We start from the raw sequence: 20131 nt of genomic DNA on the forward strand, positions 1-20131 counted from the left end.
CCCTCTACTGGTCAGTATAATTATATGTATCTGCAAACACAACAAGCTTCTAATCACAGACATGTTAATATGTGTGCGCACAAATTCGAAATGGCCGCCAACCTGTCTATAACGGCCACCTGCCTATAGCGGCCACTTTTGCCGTTTAGCTTTAGTGGCCGCTATAGACAGGTTTGACTGTATGTTGAAATCCTGAACTTTTGGGGGTTAAGGTTACCGCCAACCATTCAAGCAATGATAACAAATTTGTAAAATCACAAGCTGATGCAATACTGTTGAAAAAATAAACCTTAAAACATTGCAACTTTTGCCTTATAGCAGTTTACAGCCTTCTAAACATGGTTTGTAACATTATTAGAGCCTTCTAGACATAAAATAACATGCCTACAGTCACCTTTACACTTGTATTATTCTTTGTTTACACCACATTGCACAGACTACAGGATCACTGCAGGAACAGAATAGACGGCTGCCACCGAGCTATCGAGTTAGCCTCAACAGTTTACGTATTCTCAACTGTTCTATAACTATTCTAAAAGTGTTTCGAACAGAGCGGGGAAGAAGGGCAAAGTAAGAAACAAAAATGTACCACTTCCACACGGAATCAGAGAAACCTTTTTAAAATGTTAATACAGGTTGCTCATTAAGAGGATAACCAAAAAAGAGGAGAACAATTCCCTTTGGGTGAAAACTGTATTCATACTTTCCTACTTCTTCCATCTATTTATATAAAATGCAAAACATTGGTGTGTTTACTTTATGTCTGTATATGAAGTACAAGTTCTGACACTTGGTTGTAAAAGTTTGATCACCTCCTGGTTAGTTTGGGTATATAATCCTCCATCTTGGCAGTCAAATACATTCATTCTTTTAGCAGAGCATACAAATATATTGAATGCATTTGATTTTCTGTTAGCAAGTGCTAGCAGAAAGAAAAAAAAACGGACTTTTCCTCTGTGGAAGCACTTCAGTGACAAGCACCTTCCAGCTCACGCACGGCCTGAACCCTTCTGGATGAAGTGGTACTGCAAGTGCCTCCCCTATGAAATGTCTATGTATTTAATTGTCTGATTAGCAAGAATAATGATGTCACACTTACATCACATCTGGGCATATTTGAACAGCGTGCAGGGACTCCAGGAATGACTTCACAGCTCTCCCACCCGAACTCGGTCAGGCTTTTCTCACATAATGCTCTACTTTGTACTAAAGTAAGTAATGTGGCTAATTATTAAGGAGGATTTTTTTTTTTCCTGACACAAGACTGCACAGTTTTTTGTAATTAGAAGCACACTGATGAAAGTACTGCCGCTACATTAAAAAGGCTTCACATGTAGGCAGGCATCAAATTGATTAGAAAATCATTTGTAACAAACATGAGCCAAGAAATGCTGCAATGACAACACCATCAGGGATTGCTTATAATGTCCACGCTACTTTCAGTTACTAAAAGGTGCTATTTCCAGGAAGACAGTCACACTGAGGACACATACTAAGAAACACACCTGTCAGCATTTGCATTTGAAAATCAGGGATATTCTGGTCTTTTAGTTTTCAACAGCACCTCCCTGGGGTCTACAGACATCTGCCCTAATTAGTACGAGCGGTATGTAAAATGTATGGATGGATGGTTATTATGTCACTGAACTCTTTAATAATTAGGCCCGAGCCTGCATACCACATTCTTAGTTTGCGAAAAGCTTGGTCATGTTTTGAGGAGTAATTTGTATGAGAAATAGCCTATAAAAAGCACATTGGAGCTGGTAGAACTGATAGAAATGCAGTGTTACCAGAGTTCTTAACAAATCCAAAATGTGCTGATTTTTTCATGCCCACCACCCACAACAATTCAATTTTGCAGTGTTGTAGAAGCACACTGAATCATTCTCTGAGTGGCGACAAGAATACTTTACCCTTGGCAAGTAGCTACAGGTAAACCAAAGTCTTAGAAACACCCAAGCATTATTGATGTGAATGAAACATGCATGCGTGAATGTATTTCATTCTTGGAGAAGACAACAGAACTGGCAAAATGGTAACAGCGGCAAGGATTGCGTTCTCTCCCTCTCACTAATCTTGGGAGGTTGACTCCACCCTTCCTGTCTGGTTGTGTTCCCTCTGAGCTCCATGATAGCCAGTTTACCTTTACGCACATCTCTGCAGCTGCATATGCAAGCGTCTGAGAATCTGGATATATTTTGCGTGCTGAACAGTCTTGATCGACATCTTTTTAAAGGTTGAATAACCCCTTCAGAAGGGGTGAAATATTTTGTTTTTGTTTTTGAGGCCTCTGATGGGATCTACCATGACTTTGTTACTTTTCCCCTGATGGACGGCATTGCGGTCGCTCTTAAATACACAAATACAATTTAGATTCTTAAAAGCTCACCAATCAACAGGTAAGTGCATTAAGAACACATCATTTGCATACAGTGATATTTGATGCACTTGTTCATAGGATGAGTCAGTGAAACATTGTTACTGTGGATCTGTCCTTGAAATGATTGCTCAAATTTGGTTGCAAGGCTTTAATGCATCAGTAATGCACGTGTAGTTTAGGCATTTTTTTTGGTTTTACAGTTTTACACCTACAGTACTGGCAAGTGAAATCAACTTTTTGTGTTTTGTTTTAGTTTTGCACAGCCTCGCATATGTTATTGATTCCTTCTCTGTGTGTAGAGCAGGGGTCACCAACGTGGTGCCCGCGGGCACCAGGTAGCCCCCCACGATCACATGAGGTGCCCGCAAGCCTGCTTTTCATTCAGGTTTTCAGTTAATGAAATGAAATTATTAATGCTCTGGTAAAACAAGCATATTCGCTTTGTTTGGGTTTAAAATAATCTCTGAAAATAAATGTTACAAAAATGAGTAGCTCTTTGCCATTTTCATTTTGTAAAAGTAGCTCTCACAAGGAAAAACGTTGGTGACCCCTGGTGTAGAGGAAGCAGTCTATCGTGTCCCTCACTTTTGTGTGCACAGGACTGTTATTTGCTTAGTTTCTGTTGCATCAAAACAAAAACGCTCCTGTCCAAATCTCAAATTGGTAATCTCCTGCATTACCTTCGTCAGGCACACCTAGGTGGCACCTTGACTTTTCCCGGGAATCCCCTTTTCTGTTACATAACACAATTACCTGTGTGCTGGAGGTGCTAATTTTATCCTCTTTAAAAGACTTAAGAGTCATTAATGCTGGAGCAGCGTGTATCAGACAGGCGTGATTGACTTGGCAGTTCTCGCCTCACCTCAAATGGTCCTTCAATCATGGTGCACAGAAAGTCATTAACCAGTTTATAATATGATACTTTAGAAGAGCTGAACTGGCCGGGATCATGTTTACATGCGCCTTATAACTGAGGCTCTTTTTTACTTCTCTGCTGCTTTTTTCCCCCCCACATTTAATGCAAACACATCACATCTTGCAAAGAGGAACTTTTCTTTTCTTACGTTTGTTGACCAAAACAAAGAGCATCTCTGGAGTGCTTGATGTCAGAAGCGGTAATCCAGGTGTTGAAGTCGTGAAGGTCAAGCGTCTCAGTGACATGATCTTTGTTACGTAATTGTGAACGTCTGCAGTAGATTTAAAGGTTGTACTGGGGAGAGCTGATCTTTAAGTCCAAGAGGCTTTACGCCACGCCACAACAAACCAAGATGTTGTATTAGTGGTGTGATGAAGCAGTATGATGAAACCTTTGGCTCAGCAGTATTTTAAATGTGTGATTTGCAAGCAACAAAATTGCTATAAACAACAAATTGCTATAAATTGTGGGGTAAAAAAAAGAGAAAAACACTTGTCACCATTAAATTAATGTTAAAGTACCTCGACAAGGTTATGGTTTCATCACTATTAGTTTACTAGTTTTGTAGTAAGTAACATTTTGGAAAACGTTATCAAACAATTTCACAAACGCTAGTAGAAGGGCAAGGGGGAATGATGAAGATCACCATTCCATTGCCATTTCAGGTGATCTTGTAATGTGTAAATGTGGTAATGTGTAAACAGAATACCACCAGCATAGTAGTGATGGGAATTTTGGCTGCTTTAAGGGACCTGTTTCTTTTTGCCCAGCCTTTTTAAGGGAACCGTTTTATGGCCCGGATCTTTCGGATCCCAAACGGCTCCTCAGATTTTTTGTTGTTGTTGCTCAAATGGATTTATTACCATGATATGTGTAAAATACATTTCTATGTATATATGTAAAAATATAATTATATAAAATGTTTACGACTTCATTTATATGAATGCTCAACATGGAACATAAAGCAACGCAAAGCTAATTCTGAAATACAAAAACAAAGACCTGTCTGAATTGGACAAAACGTGAAAACGTGCATAAGTTAAAGAAAAAGCAGCATCCGGGTAACAGTTTCTGATAGTCTTTAGTGAAGATGGGCACTCAAAAACACAAAGTGCCTCAGTTTTTGTTTCCTGCTGCTTGTTTTCCTAACATTTCCAGCTTGCTTGTGTGTACTTGTATAACCCCTCACGCCTCCCCCTTATGCTTGGTGTCGACACACACGACACAACACATTTTGACGAATCAGTCATCAAAATATAAGAAAAAAAATGACAGCTTCACTTCAAAGATCCGGCTCGCGTCGTTCACGCTAAAAGCCTTTCCGTTCACGACCGACACATCAGTACAGTACAGTAAAGGAGACATAGTTGTTCTGGTTAGACTGTCAACATATAATTGGAAATTATACACATTGGCAACTTTATTTATCTGCTTGTTATGCAACGCTGTAGACACTCTAATCTACTCTATGAAATTGCTACGGGGCCATTTTTTCAGAAAGCTAAAGATCAGGCGGCCCTGACGTCTACCTTCACTATTTATTCTTATTTTGGACTGTATATAATGTCAATGTAAGGCCTTCATATTTTTGCCTCACCAAATAGATAATATAGACATACCGTAAATAAAGTGAGCATGCAGATTCTACAAAGAGATGCCCAAGCGGAGATTCGAACCCAGGTCTTCCCAATCTCCTGACTGTACAGTATGGCCAACATGCTAACCACTCGGCACACCGACCACACAATTTCTGATAATAAAAGCATTTGAAAATAGTAAAATGTTCTCCCTTCAATTTATATCTCTGTAACAAGTGTTTGGAAGTATATTTAAGCAATTTAAATCAGGTATTTTGTCTTTTGTTTTATTGAAAAATGTAAAAATTTAATTGACCGATACTTAAGTATCTATTGCAAAAAAAAAACACAAGTGAAAGATGCTCTACATTAATCGCTCGTTTGTTGCTGTTAATTGGTTCCAGATCCAACCGTGATAAGTGAATTTCCACAAAGTAGAATTCCTTTTTTATAAATGGGATATTTTCATAGTTAGAGGACAGAAAACCTGTTTATGACCTTCTAAATGTGGTTTTTAGCATTACTAGAGCCCTTTAGACACTTTTGCACTCGTATTACCCAATACAGTAGACATAATAATAGAAAATAAGCCATCTTAGACATGAGTAAGCTAACATGGACTCATACGTTAGCATAGACAGCGTGCTTTCTGTGGTGGCTATTGTCTCATCAATGCAACGTTACTGACACCTAGTGACCAATGTAGAATACCACTGTAATGCCACTGCTTGTGGTTAAGGAGACACTCACAGAGAAAATATATGCAGTGAACATTCACACGAGCTGCTGTCAGCCACAACTCACGCCAGTCACTACCACTCTCCACAAAAAATGCTTACTCTCCACACTGCCAACCATGCTAACATTCAGCTAAACACAGTCAACTCTAGTTAGCTGATGTCCAGGCCCCGCCTCTTAAAGGCACACACAGCAAGTCACAGATGTTAGACTACATATCATGTCTTCTGAATGCCTTATATTGGTATTTTCATTCATTTAGCCATTTTTATGCCAGGCCAAGAATACGTAAAGTTTGCTTAAATAGGCATATATATATATATACATTATTTTTTACTAATACAAGACCGTATTAAACCACAAAACAGCAATCATGTGAGTGTGCAATGTTTAGCAATGTTAGCAAGGGACGGCTGTGTAGGACAAAAGTGCTTTGCTGTTTTTAGGAACAAGCTGCAAAAAATGTGCAAGACTTATTTTCTCGATTATTGCTCTTATTCCACCAATAATAGTAATTTAAAAAAAATATCTGGGCAAACAACTGTACAACTAAATGGTGAATTATAAGCCTTGTTTAATAAACTTTGTTTGTATCACAACTGAAGTTATCGCACTTATTCGTGTCCAAATATCTTGCTTGAATTATATATTATTTTCATAAATTGAAAATATGTTGATTGAATTCAAAAGGCTTTAAATATATGCTTAAAGCAGCCTTTGCACTTCTCTACCCTGTGGTAAATATTCACATTCCTTATTTTTGTTTATGACAGTGCCAACAAGATGCAGAAGCACGTGGAGGTCAGGATAGATGAGGGCCACATGGAGCCTACAGTGGACACGACTGAGAGCGCCTGCAGCCAACTATGTGATAAAGTCATGAAGAACATGGTTCTAACTCTCACAATTCTTGGTGAGCTTCATGTCTTGTTAAGATTTATTGTGTACTAGCTGGTATTTTTTGATGAAACCATGATGAAAAAGAAAGTTGTATTCAAAGTAATTGGACGCCGTAGTCACCATGGTGGTAGCTCTTTGTTGTCTCAAGGTTTTATTTGTCCTTTGTCACTCTTTCAGGTGTGTTTCTTGGTTCCATTGCTGGAATGCTGCTGCGGCACATATCGCCTCTCCCCCCTGATGTTATTTTGATCATAAGCTTCCCAGGGGAGATCCTAATGAGGATGCTAAAGATGCTTATTTTGCCTCTTGTTGTTTCAAGTCTGGTCACAGGTGGGTAAAGGAAATTGGTGGCTATAAATGTCCTGCTTAATTTGCCATCAAATGCCCTGAATTGAGAATGTATGGTGCTGTCTGTTACACCAGTACAGAGAAAAGAGTGGGTGTGTTTTATTCAAGTCAAAGTGAAAACAAATCTTGAATATAATCACAAAGATTTTTGACTGATAAGCTTCACAATAAGCAAAAGGCTTTTTGACCAATCCAGATATTGTTTTAACAGGTCAACGCATAATATTTGCATAATTATCATAGCCCCTTGTGGAATAACTTATACTGAAAATATCAAATGATGCTGTATGTAAGGTTTATCCAAATATACTGTAGTTACATGGGATAACCACATCAGAATATATAAAAAATACCCTTTTGAAAATCACGATACCCTTGTTGGACTTTTTTTTTGGGGGGGGGTTGGGACACCAGTATCATATAATATATGATACTGCGATTGGTTGGCGACCAGTCCAGGGTGTACCCCGCCTCTTGCCCAAAGTCAGCTGGGATAGGCTCCAGCACACCCACAACCCTAGTGAGGATAAGCGGCATAGAAGATGGATGGATGGATGGATATTTTCAACACTACATAGATTAGTTATATTTTGTTTGTCTGGTAAAAATGAAACTTATTTAGCACCCAAAATGCAGACTCTGTGTGTGTGTATGTCGATATACCAAATCTAAAGTGAAAAATATATATATATGAAACATGCATATATATATATATATCCCCCCCATCGCCCCTGGTAGGGTGGGTGGCTGTTCATCTCAAGCTCAGGTCCTCTACCAGAGGCCTGGGGGCTGAGCTTGGAGCTATATATATATATATATATTTATTTAGTTATTTATAACAAAAAATGTGCGAAAAAAAATATATATACAGTAATCCTTGTTTATCGCGGTGATGGTCTTTAACATTATTAGAGCCCTGTAGACATGAAATAACACCCTTATAGTACTTGTATTACCCAATATAGTAGACATTATACAAGAAAATAAGCCATTTCAGACATAAATAAGAGTGCTTGCGTGTGCAAGTGACATCTGGGGTTCAGTGTTGAGTTTGAGCTTGGTGTGGGCTACGGCCGCAATGGGAGCCTGTGTTTTTATTAGGGAATTTTATTTGAGATTATTGTGCCTGTTGTGAGATGATTCAAAACTAGTTGGTGGGGCCACTTAAGTAAAGAGTGTGGCTTCTCAAAACAGTAGGCGTTCAAAAGAGTAATACACTTGCATCACATAAATGCTTTCTCGAAAAAAATCAGACCTCACAATCACTCGGCGTTACTTTCGCTCCCATCGTATCACTGCGCGCTATGTGGTCCACAGTGTTTACATTCGCGGATGAAGATGTTATGACTGCATCGCTGCAATGTGATTGCAGCGGTCTTCATCTGCTGTGGAACACATACAGGCAAAAGTGCGCAGTGATACAATGGGGGCGAAAGTAACGCCCAACGATTGTGCGATCTGATTTTTTCCGGGAGGCATATTTGTGATGCAAATTACTCTTTTGAACGCATATTGTCTTGAGAAGCCAAACTCTTTACTTAAGTGGCCCAACTTAAGAGGCATTTTTGTGATGACTAACCGGAACTACATTCCTCATCACCGTAACCCGACCAGAACTCTGCTCATGAGACGAAATGGGGGGTATGTCACTGTTGATGCGCTACACCGCTAATGGGGATGTCACACAACTTCATGTCAAAAAATCAGACCTACCCTTTAATCAATATATTTCTGAAAAACTGTGATAGAGTTACTGTATAGATTTTTTTTAAATTAAAAAATCTACAAATGTTCTTTTCTCCGAAAATAGGCCAATTTTTATACTTTAAATGCATTTCAGTGTGTGAGGCATGTTTAGGGCTTAAACCTGGATTGTGTCACGAGTAAACAATGGCAATTGAAAAGAAAAGGGTAGGGGTTCTGGAGCTGAATCTAATCTCATAATTACAACAGTCGCTTTTATTACAAATGTTGATCTGAAATCAAAGGACGACATCAATGTCAAGCTGTCAGGAAGGTTTCAGGGGGTTTGCAGGGATCTAAAAAGCAGGGATCTACTGTACTATATAGTACAGTAGATATAGTACTGTACTATATATACAGTCTATCAGTGTTGACGCACTGTTAATTATAGATTTGAGCCAAACAATTACCAAGTCACACACAATCAATTTTAACAGCCGTGCTTTTACATGTGCAGCACATTTATTAATATGACCATAGATAAAGATCTACTAGCTTATCATTTAATTTAGTTCATATTGTTCACACTGAAATGAGACATGTTTTAGATTTTATGTTCTTGTCACATGTGCTTACACAGGACTAGCTGGCTTGGATGCAAAATCTAGCGGTCGTTTAGGCACCAGAGCTATGGTGTACTACATGTCCACAACAGTGATTGCAGCTGTCTTGGGGGTGATCTTAGTGCTGCTCATCCATCCTGGGGACCCCAAGCTGAGAGCTAATCTCGGACAGGGAAAGAAGAATGATGATGTTTCGAGTGTGGATGCTTTCTTTGATCTCATCCGGAATCTGTTCCCGGAAAACTTAGTGCAAGCCTGCTTCCAACAGGTAGACGTTTGACAAACATGTCGACCATCCACGACGGTTACTAATGTTTTCAGTTACAAGTGTTTTGTTTTGTACTTCTTGTGCAGATACAAACGGTGTCCACCAAAGTACCCGTGCCCACTAACAGAACCAAAGCACCCCCTCAGTTCACAATCAAGAGGTCCCTTCAGTTCAAGAGTGGGATGAATGTCCTTGGTAGGCTGTTGCTTCTATTCTGAATAAAAAAGTATTTAGAGTATGCTGACGAGATTCACAGTGTCTGCCTTTACTTTAACACAAATGTGTGTGTTGTCTCAAAGGTTTAATTGGATTCTTTGTTGCGTTTGGAGTCATCATGGGGAAAATGGGGGAAAAAGCCAAGCTGATGTTGGAGTTCTTCAATGTCCTGAATGAGATCATCATGAAGATTGTTAGTGCAATTATGTGGTAAGTGTGCCTCTCCAAAAACAATAAAAGCCAAAAAAAGGAAACCACTACCTGCATCCTCACAATATGAAGGTACTTATGATGCGTCTCTTCTTGTTGGCTCCAGGTACTCGCCTATTGGTATCGCATGCCTAATCTGCGGGAAGATCATTTCCATTGCTGACCTTGAGGTGGTTGCCCGACAGCTGGGAATGTACATGGTCACTGTGATAGTGGGCCTCATCATCCATGGAGGCATCTTTCTTCCACTGATATATTTTGTCATAGTCAGACAAAATCCTTTCAAGTTCTTCATGGGGATGTTTCAGGCCTGGGTCACAGCACTTGGAACAGCATCCAGGTATTACAATGTTTGTGTTTTTTACCTTGTTAGATATTATTATTACTATTATTATTATTATTATTACTACACTTTTAGGCTGAATCCCATTTCCACCCCTTAGCCCCTCCACTTTTTCTTACCCCTTCCTTTTAAAATCAAGGGCCAAGGGGAAGAAGCCACTAAGAAATGAATCTTAAATCTTGAAATGAATCTCTCCACTTGATTCTCATTACATCATCACCCTTCACCACTTCTCTGATGAAGGCAGATGAGACAATTAAATTGTTCATAATAAATGTTTCCTACCATAAAGTGTGAAATTTATTGCCAAACAACAAACAACTCTAATAAATAACAGATTACAACCAGCATTGTAACATTAAACATTTATAAAAATAGAAAATGTATCAAATATGCATATGAAATAGAAATATAACAAACTTTATGAACATCAACAAATGTAGAAACCTTTTCAAGCATTATTTCAAGGTTTAAAAACCTCCCTGTTTGGGCCTCAGTCTCCTCCTGCCATTGATGTTCTCTCTCAGATTCTTTTGTAAGAAAGTAATGGCATTTTGTTGCATTTAACGACATGGGTCCCCCCCTCCAATGAGCTCACCACTCATAGGAGGGGCCAAAGGAGTGGGGTGCAGCGAGAGCTGGGTGGCAGCCAAAGGCAGTCCAATCCTCGGCTACAGAAGCTAGCTCTTGGACTGTGGAATGCCACCTCTCTGGTAGGAAAGGAGCCTGGGCTGGTGCACAAGGTTGAGAAGTGCCAGCTAGATATTGTCGGACTCACCTCAATGCACAGCAAGGGCTCTGGAACCAGTCCTCTCGAGAGGAGCTGGACTTTATTCCACTCTGGTGTTGCCAGCAATGAGAGGCGGTGGGCAGGGGTGGCAATTCTTGTGGCGCACCGCTCCGTGTGGGACTAGAACAAAAACCTTGGCAACATCGGCACAGATGAGCACACTTTACTACATAAGAACTTGAAGACTTCCACCAGAGGAGGGGAAAAGGGGGATGGATGTGTTCCAGCGCAGGCCAACCACTCATTGCAGCCAGAAGCGCATGCTGTGGATCCCGCCTGTCAGCGCTGGGGGGATGAAGTGGTGAAGGTGCGGGATGGGGAAAGGGCTGTATGTAGAATACAGTATATGCTGTGCGTGAGTGTCCTTGGATGCATGTGTGTGCATAAGCCTGAGAGTCACTCTGTCAAGCACGAAATGCACGAAAGGCAGAATAATTACATTGTTTGGGTTAGTGCAAGTAGCCGCATTCATCATTCATTGACTTGGCTCCTATGTTTAGCCATTCTGGTCTCTCGATCGATCCCTCTGCCTTTGCATGGCCGAAAGATCCTCCAAGATGTTTTCATTGTTGTGATTCATCATCACAGTCAGAGTGCTCACGGCTTTATCCACTACAGTAATGTAGCTTCCCCTCACTAGTGAGCTAGCAAGCTAGCGAACAAGTTTAAAATACAACTTACAATTAACAGGCTCATGTGGTCGCTATATATTAGGGATGAGCGAGTACACCACTATCTGTATCTGTTCACACATCTAAATTATTTGTATCCGTAGCTGTACTCGGAGTGGGCGGGGCATAAACCAGAAGTGAGCGTGCTCTAAACTGAAATGGTTGGGGCTTAAAAAAGTCTGAAATTTACATGGATTGATTAGAAGTTGCTATATTTATTGTTTATGATTCAGCAGTATGTGTAAGACTTCATTATTTAATATTTTTTTTTAATGATCTTTGTGAAGTACATGATTCATGCAAACATCCAGTGATGGCAAACAGGGAAATAATCTGTCAGCCTTGTTCACTGTAGTTTTCTCAAAAGCACCACATTCAGTACTACGAGCAAAGTTTCCCAACTGAATATATATCAGCAGCCAAATTAGAAGCCAGCAGATGAAAAAAAAAACAAAAACACTGGCAGTGACTGACACAGCACGAGCCGTTTACAGCTCTGTCTTGTCAAATGCACCACGTACGTAACAAAATCATTTTACCAATATATTGAATAACTAATAAAACATGAGTGGCATTACTATGAAAATCAAGAATTACTTACACTGTGTTCCAAATCATTCGGAGAGAGTTGGTAGGCCCTTTATGGTCATTGAAGGTGTGAAAATGACCTCAGCAAAGTATGTAGTTTCTGACTGACCGCTTTCTTCCATGGTACAATATGAAAAACCGTACCTTTTGTAGCAAAATGACCTTCATGCATAACAATGCATCATCTCATGATGCAAAGAATACCTACCTCTCTGTCATTGGCTGTTATGGGTATAAACGAAGAGAAACTCATGGTTTGGCCCTCTTTTTTCCCTTGACCTCAACCCAAATGAGAACCTATGGAGCATTGTCAAGCAAAAAATCTCTGAGAGCGGTAGGCAGATCACAACATAACAGCAGCTGTGAGAGGCTATTTTTGACATCTTGCAAAGAAATTCAAGCAGAAAGGCTCCAAAAACTCACAAGTTCAATGTAAGAATGGTGAAGGTTATATCAAAAAAGGGATCTTATGTTAACATGTAACTTGGCCTGTTAAAATGTTAGTGATTGAAATAGCTTTTGCTTTCAGTAAATATGACCTCCTTATGCTGCAAATTCAACAAATGACCAATTTTGGTTCTTAGCCAGTAAAATGCTTTGAAACTCTGTTATGCATAACAATGTGGAACAGTGCATTTAAGTTTTTATTAAAAAAAAATATACTTGCAAAATCTAGGGGTAAGGATAACGGGTAAGTGGTGGAATTGGGATTCAGCCTTAGATTCAGTCTAGTGAGTCTAATAACTTCTCATAGGTGCTTCCAGGACACACACACACACTCCCTCCATGACACACACACACACACCTAGCACAATTAGAGCTGCACAACGCTTACATACGTCTGATGGAAAAATATTGGGAGACATACAATAGATGCATTGGTCTCACTCACACAAGCTTATTTCACTTCAACACAAATTTGAATTTCACTCTCTGCAGGGGCGCGGCAAATACAATTTCATTTGCGGCTCTTTCCTAGAGCTTCCTGGTCGATGATAGAGTCCTACACTTTAACCGACAATATTGCTCTTATTTTTGAATACAATTTGAAAACCCGTTAAATTGTATGATTAGTGGCTACTTCTCAGATAGCAATGCTGTCCCAAGAACCGATCTCTGGAAAAGAAATAGCTTTTACAACGTGACATTCCTTAGCCTAGGTTCCTTACCAGTCAGGTTCTTCTTTCTCAAGTGTACAGTCTGTGTTAGGGCTGGCCGATATATCGGCATGTTTAAAATATCAATATTTACTTGGAGCACGATATCAAAACCCACCATATCGTTGATATCGATATAGACTGGATTTGCGCTGTATGTCCCTCATCCCTGCATGCAGGAGGAGGGGCTGAGCAGAAAGCCAACGGCTCCAGTCGAAGCCACCGAGGAGAGCGACAGCGTCTGCCGTGGAAGAATTAGTCAGCAAGGAATAAACGATAGCTCAGTAATGTGATGGTAGTTTGAATTCAGAGCATAAAAAGATATATTTCACCACCTTAAAACTTGGCACAAACTCCAATACGAGGAATGTGTGAAGCTGCGCGCACTGTCTGTCTGCCGCGCTCCTGTTGCGTTCCTCATGAAAGGAAAAGCAAAGTGGTGTGCTATAATAGCACACCTATCACATTGCTTAGATATGGTCCCCGTTACAACAGTGGAAAAAACGGCTTTAAAAACCGTCTGAAAACGATGGACTCGTGATGTCCAACGACCTTCCCAGTCACAATTATTTAGCACGACAAGCTCCACCACAAATGTACAAGGAAGTTAGACAGACAGATGCTAAGCCTGATGCAGTTGACGGTTTGGTGTTCCTGGCACAGAATAAGGAAATGCTTGTGTCTTCTAAAAATGTTTACCTAAAAAAAATACTACTGTTCAATTTAAAACATTTTTGAGTTGCTGACATTTTAATCTTCTCTTAAACCGGGCAGTCCATATTTTGTTCTTTTGTTATTAGATAAGGATTTGAGCATAGCTGAAGGTTTGATATAAAAAAGATTATATTTGACTTTCTATATTTGTTTCAAAAAGAGAATGGCCTACTTTATTTTAGAGGCTATTTTTAGATAAGATTTTTTTCATGTGCCTCTTGCATGAAGCTTTAACATTTCAAAAAACATCCTCATATTAAGTACAGTCAAACTTGTCTATAGCGGCCACTAGAGGGAGTCTGCAAAAGTGGCCGCTATAGACAGGTGGGCTCTATAGACAGGTTGGCGTCCAGTTTGAATGTTGACCAGTAGAGGAAAAAAAAAGAAAAAAAAGGAAAAAAATAATAATAATAATGTTGACCAGTAGAGGGCACTGCGGACTGCTGATAAAAGTTGTACAGCACTACTAGGCTTGTTATTATCATGGTTCATGGTTTTAATCCTGAACATGCATGAGTCAAACAGTAGCACATCACATAGTACAATTCACAATTTTGCATGTCCAAAAAGGAGTAGGAAGAAGCAAAGCTTATTTAATCCTACCCCTCATCAGTTTCACATCAGTTGCAATACATTTATTCACCTCTTGTTCTTCCAAGTGTACTTTGTAGGTCTACATGACAATGTAGTGCAATCATAGCCAAGGTTTTTACTTACTAAAAGGAAGCTAGAGGCTTAATAACTGATAACTGATAAAATACTTCAGTTAAGTACAACCGAACTCAGTTTTGCTCCCGCTGCCGCATGCATGCTAGCATATGTTTTTTTTTTTATTGTAGCGTCGCTGGGAGCACGTCCTGTTCCCAGCCTAATTTACGGTAATGTTTTGGTGCAAATGCTCTTAAAGTTACATGTTTGACCAGGAAATAGCAAGCTCAAAAGAAGACGGCTTTTTTATGTGGAACAACTGACAGGATCTTGTGAATGATTGTGACTGAGCTAGGACTCAGTAATTAAAGTCTACACACGACGCCTTCATTGATTGAAAAACAAAACTTTTTCGTGCATGAAGTTTCTACTTGAGTTGGTAATTTGGCTGCTATATGCAGTCAGATATTGACCAAGGGAGACAAAATGGGTGGCTGCTGGCTGCGTTAGACAGGTGACTGCTATACAAAGGGTCTATAACATGTAAATTTGCTGGGGGGGGATTTTTCAGTGGCTGCTATAGGCAGGTGGCCCTTCTATAAAGGTGGCCGCTAAGACAGGTTTGACTGTATTTATTTTAATAAAACAACTTGACACACATATTTGGCTTTGGTTTTGTCTAAACTCACTTTGCTTAAAACATACCAGGATGTCAATATTCTACCTAAATATATGGGAGACCTTATATAAGACTATATATGAGTGTATAAGGCTATATATGAGTTTTGGTCCATCTCACCCGGCCGTAGTCTGTGTTCATAATTACCTGTTCATCTAAGGCCATATGGCAAATAACAACAAACTTTTATTTCAAGCGGTAACTTCTGTATTCATGCCAGCAGCAACTTCTAACTTTGCTTCCATGTGGGACGTCTTTCATTGACGCTGTGTTTTATTAATGACATAAGGTGCCCTTGTTCCCCTCCTGAGGTGAGCTCACTTCCTTTAAGTTGCTGCCTCCTCACTCCTCCATTATCTACAAGAAGCACTAATTGTCAGACAAAACAAACACAGCAGCTGCTAAGTCACAGCGGATGTTTTGCTCTGAGATTCACGCCAAATTCAAAGCGCTCTCTGTGCTTGTTTCTTGAATGATTTAGAGCTCATTAAAGTTCTAGCCTATTTTATCTTTTGCATATGAACATAACAATTAATAAATGAGCAGAGTTTAGAGTAATATTTGTTTGTGAGAATGGGGGAACGCCGTAATTATGTTCATGAACATTGTAATTATGACACATTTAAAGGAGGTTTTCTGCAGACCAAAATCCAAGTTGAACCAAATTGCAGACTTGAAAAACATGCACCCTGATTATGCTAATCCCACTTTATTCTTTTGTTTTCATCTTTGTGTCTCGCCATAGTGCCGGAACCTTGCCTGTCACCTTCCGATGTTTAGAGGAGAACCTAAAAATTGATAAGAGAGTGACCCGTTTTGTCCTCCCTGTGGGAGCCACTATCAACATGGACGGCACAGCACTTTATGAGGCCGTGGCTGCCATTTTCATCGCTCAGATGAATGGAATTGTTCTCGACTGGGGCCAGATTGTCACAGTCAGGTGAGTCATGGAAAGATAGCATACTACTACTGTGATCAGTACAAGCATTCGGCCATATCAGTATCAGTTACTACCACGAGGAACTGTTAAAAACAGTTAAGGTGTCCTGAAAACATATAAAGTTGGTACCTTTGCTTGTTTAACATTTGAGTGTATGTTTTTACAGTATGACGGCAACCCTAGCCAGTGTTGGAGCAGCCAGTATTCCCAGTGCTGGACTGGTAACCATGCTGCTAATCCTTACAGCAGTCGGCTTGCCCACTCAGGATATCAGCCTCCTCGTGGCTGTTGACTGGCTCCTGTGAGTAAAAGACTACAGATCATATCATACTGTACAAGTGTCATTATTATGCAAGGTTTTATTTTTCATTGTTGATATATTCCATTCCGGATTAGTTCTAAATTAAATTCTAACCACACCAACTGTTTCCTTTTATGCTGTTTTTATGGCAAAACTTTCAAACTACAGCTAGCAAAAGTTATTTTGACTACCAAAAGACACAAAAAAATCTGTGTAAAATGCATAGCTGCAGAAGTTTCGCACACTTCACATTTTTGACTCACTACTTCAAGTGTACTTACAAATCTATTTTTTCTGTTTGGCCCATGATTGCTTTTCTTGAGGTCTTCATTCCAGCCAACATTCTGGTTGACATGTTAAAACGTATTGCTGGCTGCAAGCGTAACTCCTACTCTGATTGTACATGGAGGGAAACAAGAACATGGGAAACTCCCATGCACTCTCAAGTCTTGTACCGTTTTACTTCAATGGTCGACCACAATCTGTTCCATGTTGCTGGTCTATCTGTGATTTGAATGACTTTTATGACACAAAATTTCAGTTTAAGCATTATTATTTTTTAAATAATGTGGAACCTCGGTTTTTGTCATTAATTTGTTCCAAAAAGTCAGACAAAAAAAACAAACAAGTACAAATTATACACGTTTTTTCCCATAGGAAAGTCATGTATATCCAATTAATCCATTCCAGACACCCAAACATATGAACGAAAAGGATGTCTCATAGAGAATAATTATAGTATTACATGCAGAAAACAACAACGACGAATGTTTGGAACTTATTGTTGAACTTATTGTAGAGCTTATCATCCTGGCGAGATTGAATTTATTAGTGCTTCTCACCTTCTTTATAAAATTGCTGCCACTGGCAACTTTCTTTGGCCCCATGGCAGGTTAAATAATAAATGCATGGACACTGAGTCAGCAATGCTCAGGCTGCTTTGTTTAGGATTTGATTTTGTGGATACAATACCGGGAAAACGGACTAGTTTGTTAAGTGCGATATTGTCCGAAAACTGAGACAGTGTATAAAATATTTGGAATAATTCTTGCAAATATAATGCATAATTATATATATTATATAATTATAGCAAAAACGTTTGCGTACGAAAACCAAGGTTCCACTGTAATGCGTTCCAGAGTCCGACCTGTCACAATCATACAACCTTCATGAATTGTGCAGGCAATGTTTTAAGTAACATTTGAACATTATTAATTGTCATACACGTATAAGCCAAAGTTAACCAGTTGAATATTAATCCGTTAGAGCCAGTGACATGCGGTGAGGCTCATGGCTCGTGAGCCACTGACTTTTTAAATGTTATTACAGGTTGCTCATTAAGAACATAAGAACAATAATAAGAACAGAATAATTCACTTTGGTTAAAAAAATGTCTTTGTCAAAATGTTTTCAAATACTTCATCTCATTTATTTAATGTTTTTATTAATTGAAAAACATTTGTGTTCTTACCTATAGGGAGTATATGAAGTACACACACCCTATCCTTCTCCAGGAAAAGCTCTAATACTTTGTTGTAAAACTCTGATCACCTCCTGGTGATATTGGATATATAACCCTCCATCTTGGCAGTCAAGTTCATTCATTCATACAGCAGAATATAAAAATATCTTTAATGCATTCGACTTGCTGCTCTTAAGCTGTGAAAAAAATAACTAAAAATGCTGGCTTTTCCTGTCTGGAAGGACAGCAGTGACAAGCACCTTCTCGCTCATGCATACCCCCACCCCTCAAGATAAAGAGAGTACTGTAAGCGCCTCCCCCATGACATTTCTATGTAGTTTATTGTCTGATTAGCAAGAATAATGATGTCACTCTTACATTAAATACATTGCACAGGCTGTAGAAAGCCATGGTGGAGAATACATGTTTCTGCAACATTCTATTCTTAACAACATGCTGACAAACTGGCAGGCACCATGATCCAACTCAGTGCACTCACTGAGTGCATTCAGACGGTAGGTGGGGCTTGCGCACAAAGCAGAGAAGAGACACTTTCACCAGCCTCATCTTAGGTTTCTTCCCTGTATTTGATCAGAAAATGTACAAATTTGGCATTTTTTTACTTCAGAAGCTGTTCAAAACCATTGGAATCATACAGGAAATAATTTTAATACAGTTCAATGGACAAATATTGATATTTGTCTTATGTTATCATTATTTGTTTTTTATTTTTCATCACGACAGAGCCTCCCTCATCCGCCTCCCCTGACTGCATGTCACTGGTTAGAACCAATAAAACACTCTTTAAACCTTCTCTTAATGGTCATGATGAATGAGAAGTAGTAAAAACCCTGCTGATTTTCAATCAAGTGCAGTGCATTACTCTTACTTATGTAGAAATTGCTCCGTAATTTGTGTAATAGGTTCCATCAGGGAGTATAGATCATTTGTACAGTACATATCCAAAACATGTACAAAAATATGCATTTTTTAAAATATCCATATTTGTGTGGACTTAGCCTGGGTTTCTTATGTCATTCTTTTTCTTCTCCTCCCTAACTCGACTGTCTTTACTCTTTTTGGACATGCAGGGATCGCTTCCGTACTTCAGTCAATGTGGTTGGCGACTCGTACGGAGCGGGTATTGTGTACCATCTTTCCAAAGATGAGCTTGACTCTTTCGACGCCCAACAGTCCAGGCTGGATGACTTTGAAATGGCTAAAACAAAATCCTTCTTTGAAAATAGCACCAACCAGAATGTGTACGCTCACCACAACTCAATCTTGATAGACGACTGCAAGGTACATTTGACGTTAACGGATATAGAGACCTGTATGTAGGATTCTTCCCTGCTCTGTGTTTGCGTATGTCTTTCTTCCTATGTGACTTCCTTTACTGGTGTACGTGAGAATGGTGAATGCTATGTTTCCATTGAAGAAAATGTGGGTGAAGCTAAATAAATGTATCTGGATTCACCATGTAATCATATGAAAAAGCAGTTTTTGTGGTGCCATGTTCACCAAAGACCAAGTTTGTCAGATGAATAGGTGTTGCATTCCTTATACTTTATTTTGTACAAGTATCAATGGCTTGTGTCTGTCTGACATCACTCAGGATTTTTTTTAACTTAATTGGACATGTATTTATGTATTCAAGGCAGCCCTAACCAAATTACATTGTCTTCATATTTTTTATGGTTACATAAAGACTGCTTATTCACTATGTTCAATCAAAAACGTGTAGAGTAACTAAATGCTCAGATCCTTCATTGACCACTGAAAAGCTATTTTCCTAACAGCAAAACTGCTGTTAGTTTACCATTCATAGTTATATTTTTTTGCCTGAATGATGCAACTTTTATCTGATGCTGCATTGTCATCATTCAGTGCATTGTAATTCGGTTGGGCAGAGAATCCATTAAATACATGGCCAACTCATAAAAATGCACTAATCCTTTTTTATGTAATTATGTAACCAT

General features: G+C 39.2%; 1 protein-coding gene across 2 annotated transcripts in view; it reads left to right on the forward strand.

Annotated features, from left to right (window-relative positions):
- Positions 1-20131, forward strand: part of LOC129178788 (excitatory amino acid transporter 2-like) — a 39666-nt gene that overhangs the window by 15448 nt on the left and 4087 nt on the right. Inside the window, exons 1-10 of one of the 2 annotated variants that reach the window (XM_054771352.1) lie at positions 2126-2399; positions 6385-6524; positions 6689-6841; positions 9183-9433; positions 9520-9628; positions 9733-9859; positions 9966-10199; positions 16195-16389; positions 16556-16690; positions 19244-19454. In XM_054771352.1, coding sequence (XP_054627327.1) covers positions 6395-6524; positions 6689-6841; positions 9183-9433; positions 9520-9628; positions 9733-9859; positions 9966-10199; positions 16195-16389; positions 16556-16690; positions 19244-19454 — 1545 coding nt within the window. In that variant the 5' untranslated portion in view covers positions 2126-2399; positions 6385-6394. Of the gene's footprint in view, positions 1-2125; positions 2400-6384; positions 6525-6688; positions 6842-9182; positions 9434-9519; positions 9629-9732; positions 9860-9965; positions 10200-16194; positions 16390-16555; positions 16691-19243; positions 19455-20131 lie in introns of those variants that run through there. The other variant, XM_054771353.1, reaches the window with a different exon arrangement.

Source organism: Dunckerocampus dactyliophorus, chromosome 3 (assembly GCF_027744805.1).
Source record: "Dunckerocampus dactyliophorus isolate RoL2022-P2 chromosome 3, RoL_Ddac_1.1, whole genome shotgun sequence".
Lineage (NCBI taxonomy): Eukaryota > Metazoa > Chordata > Actinopteri > Syngnathiformes > Syngnathidae > Dunckerocampus > Dunckerocampus dactyliophorus.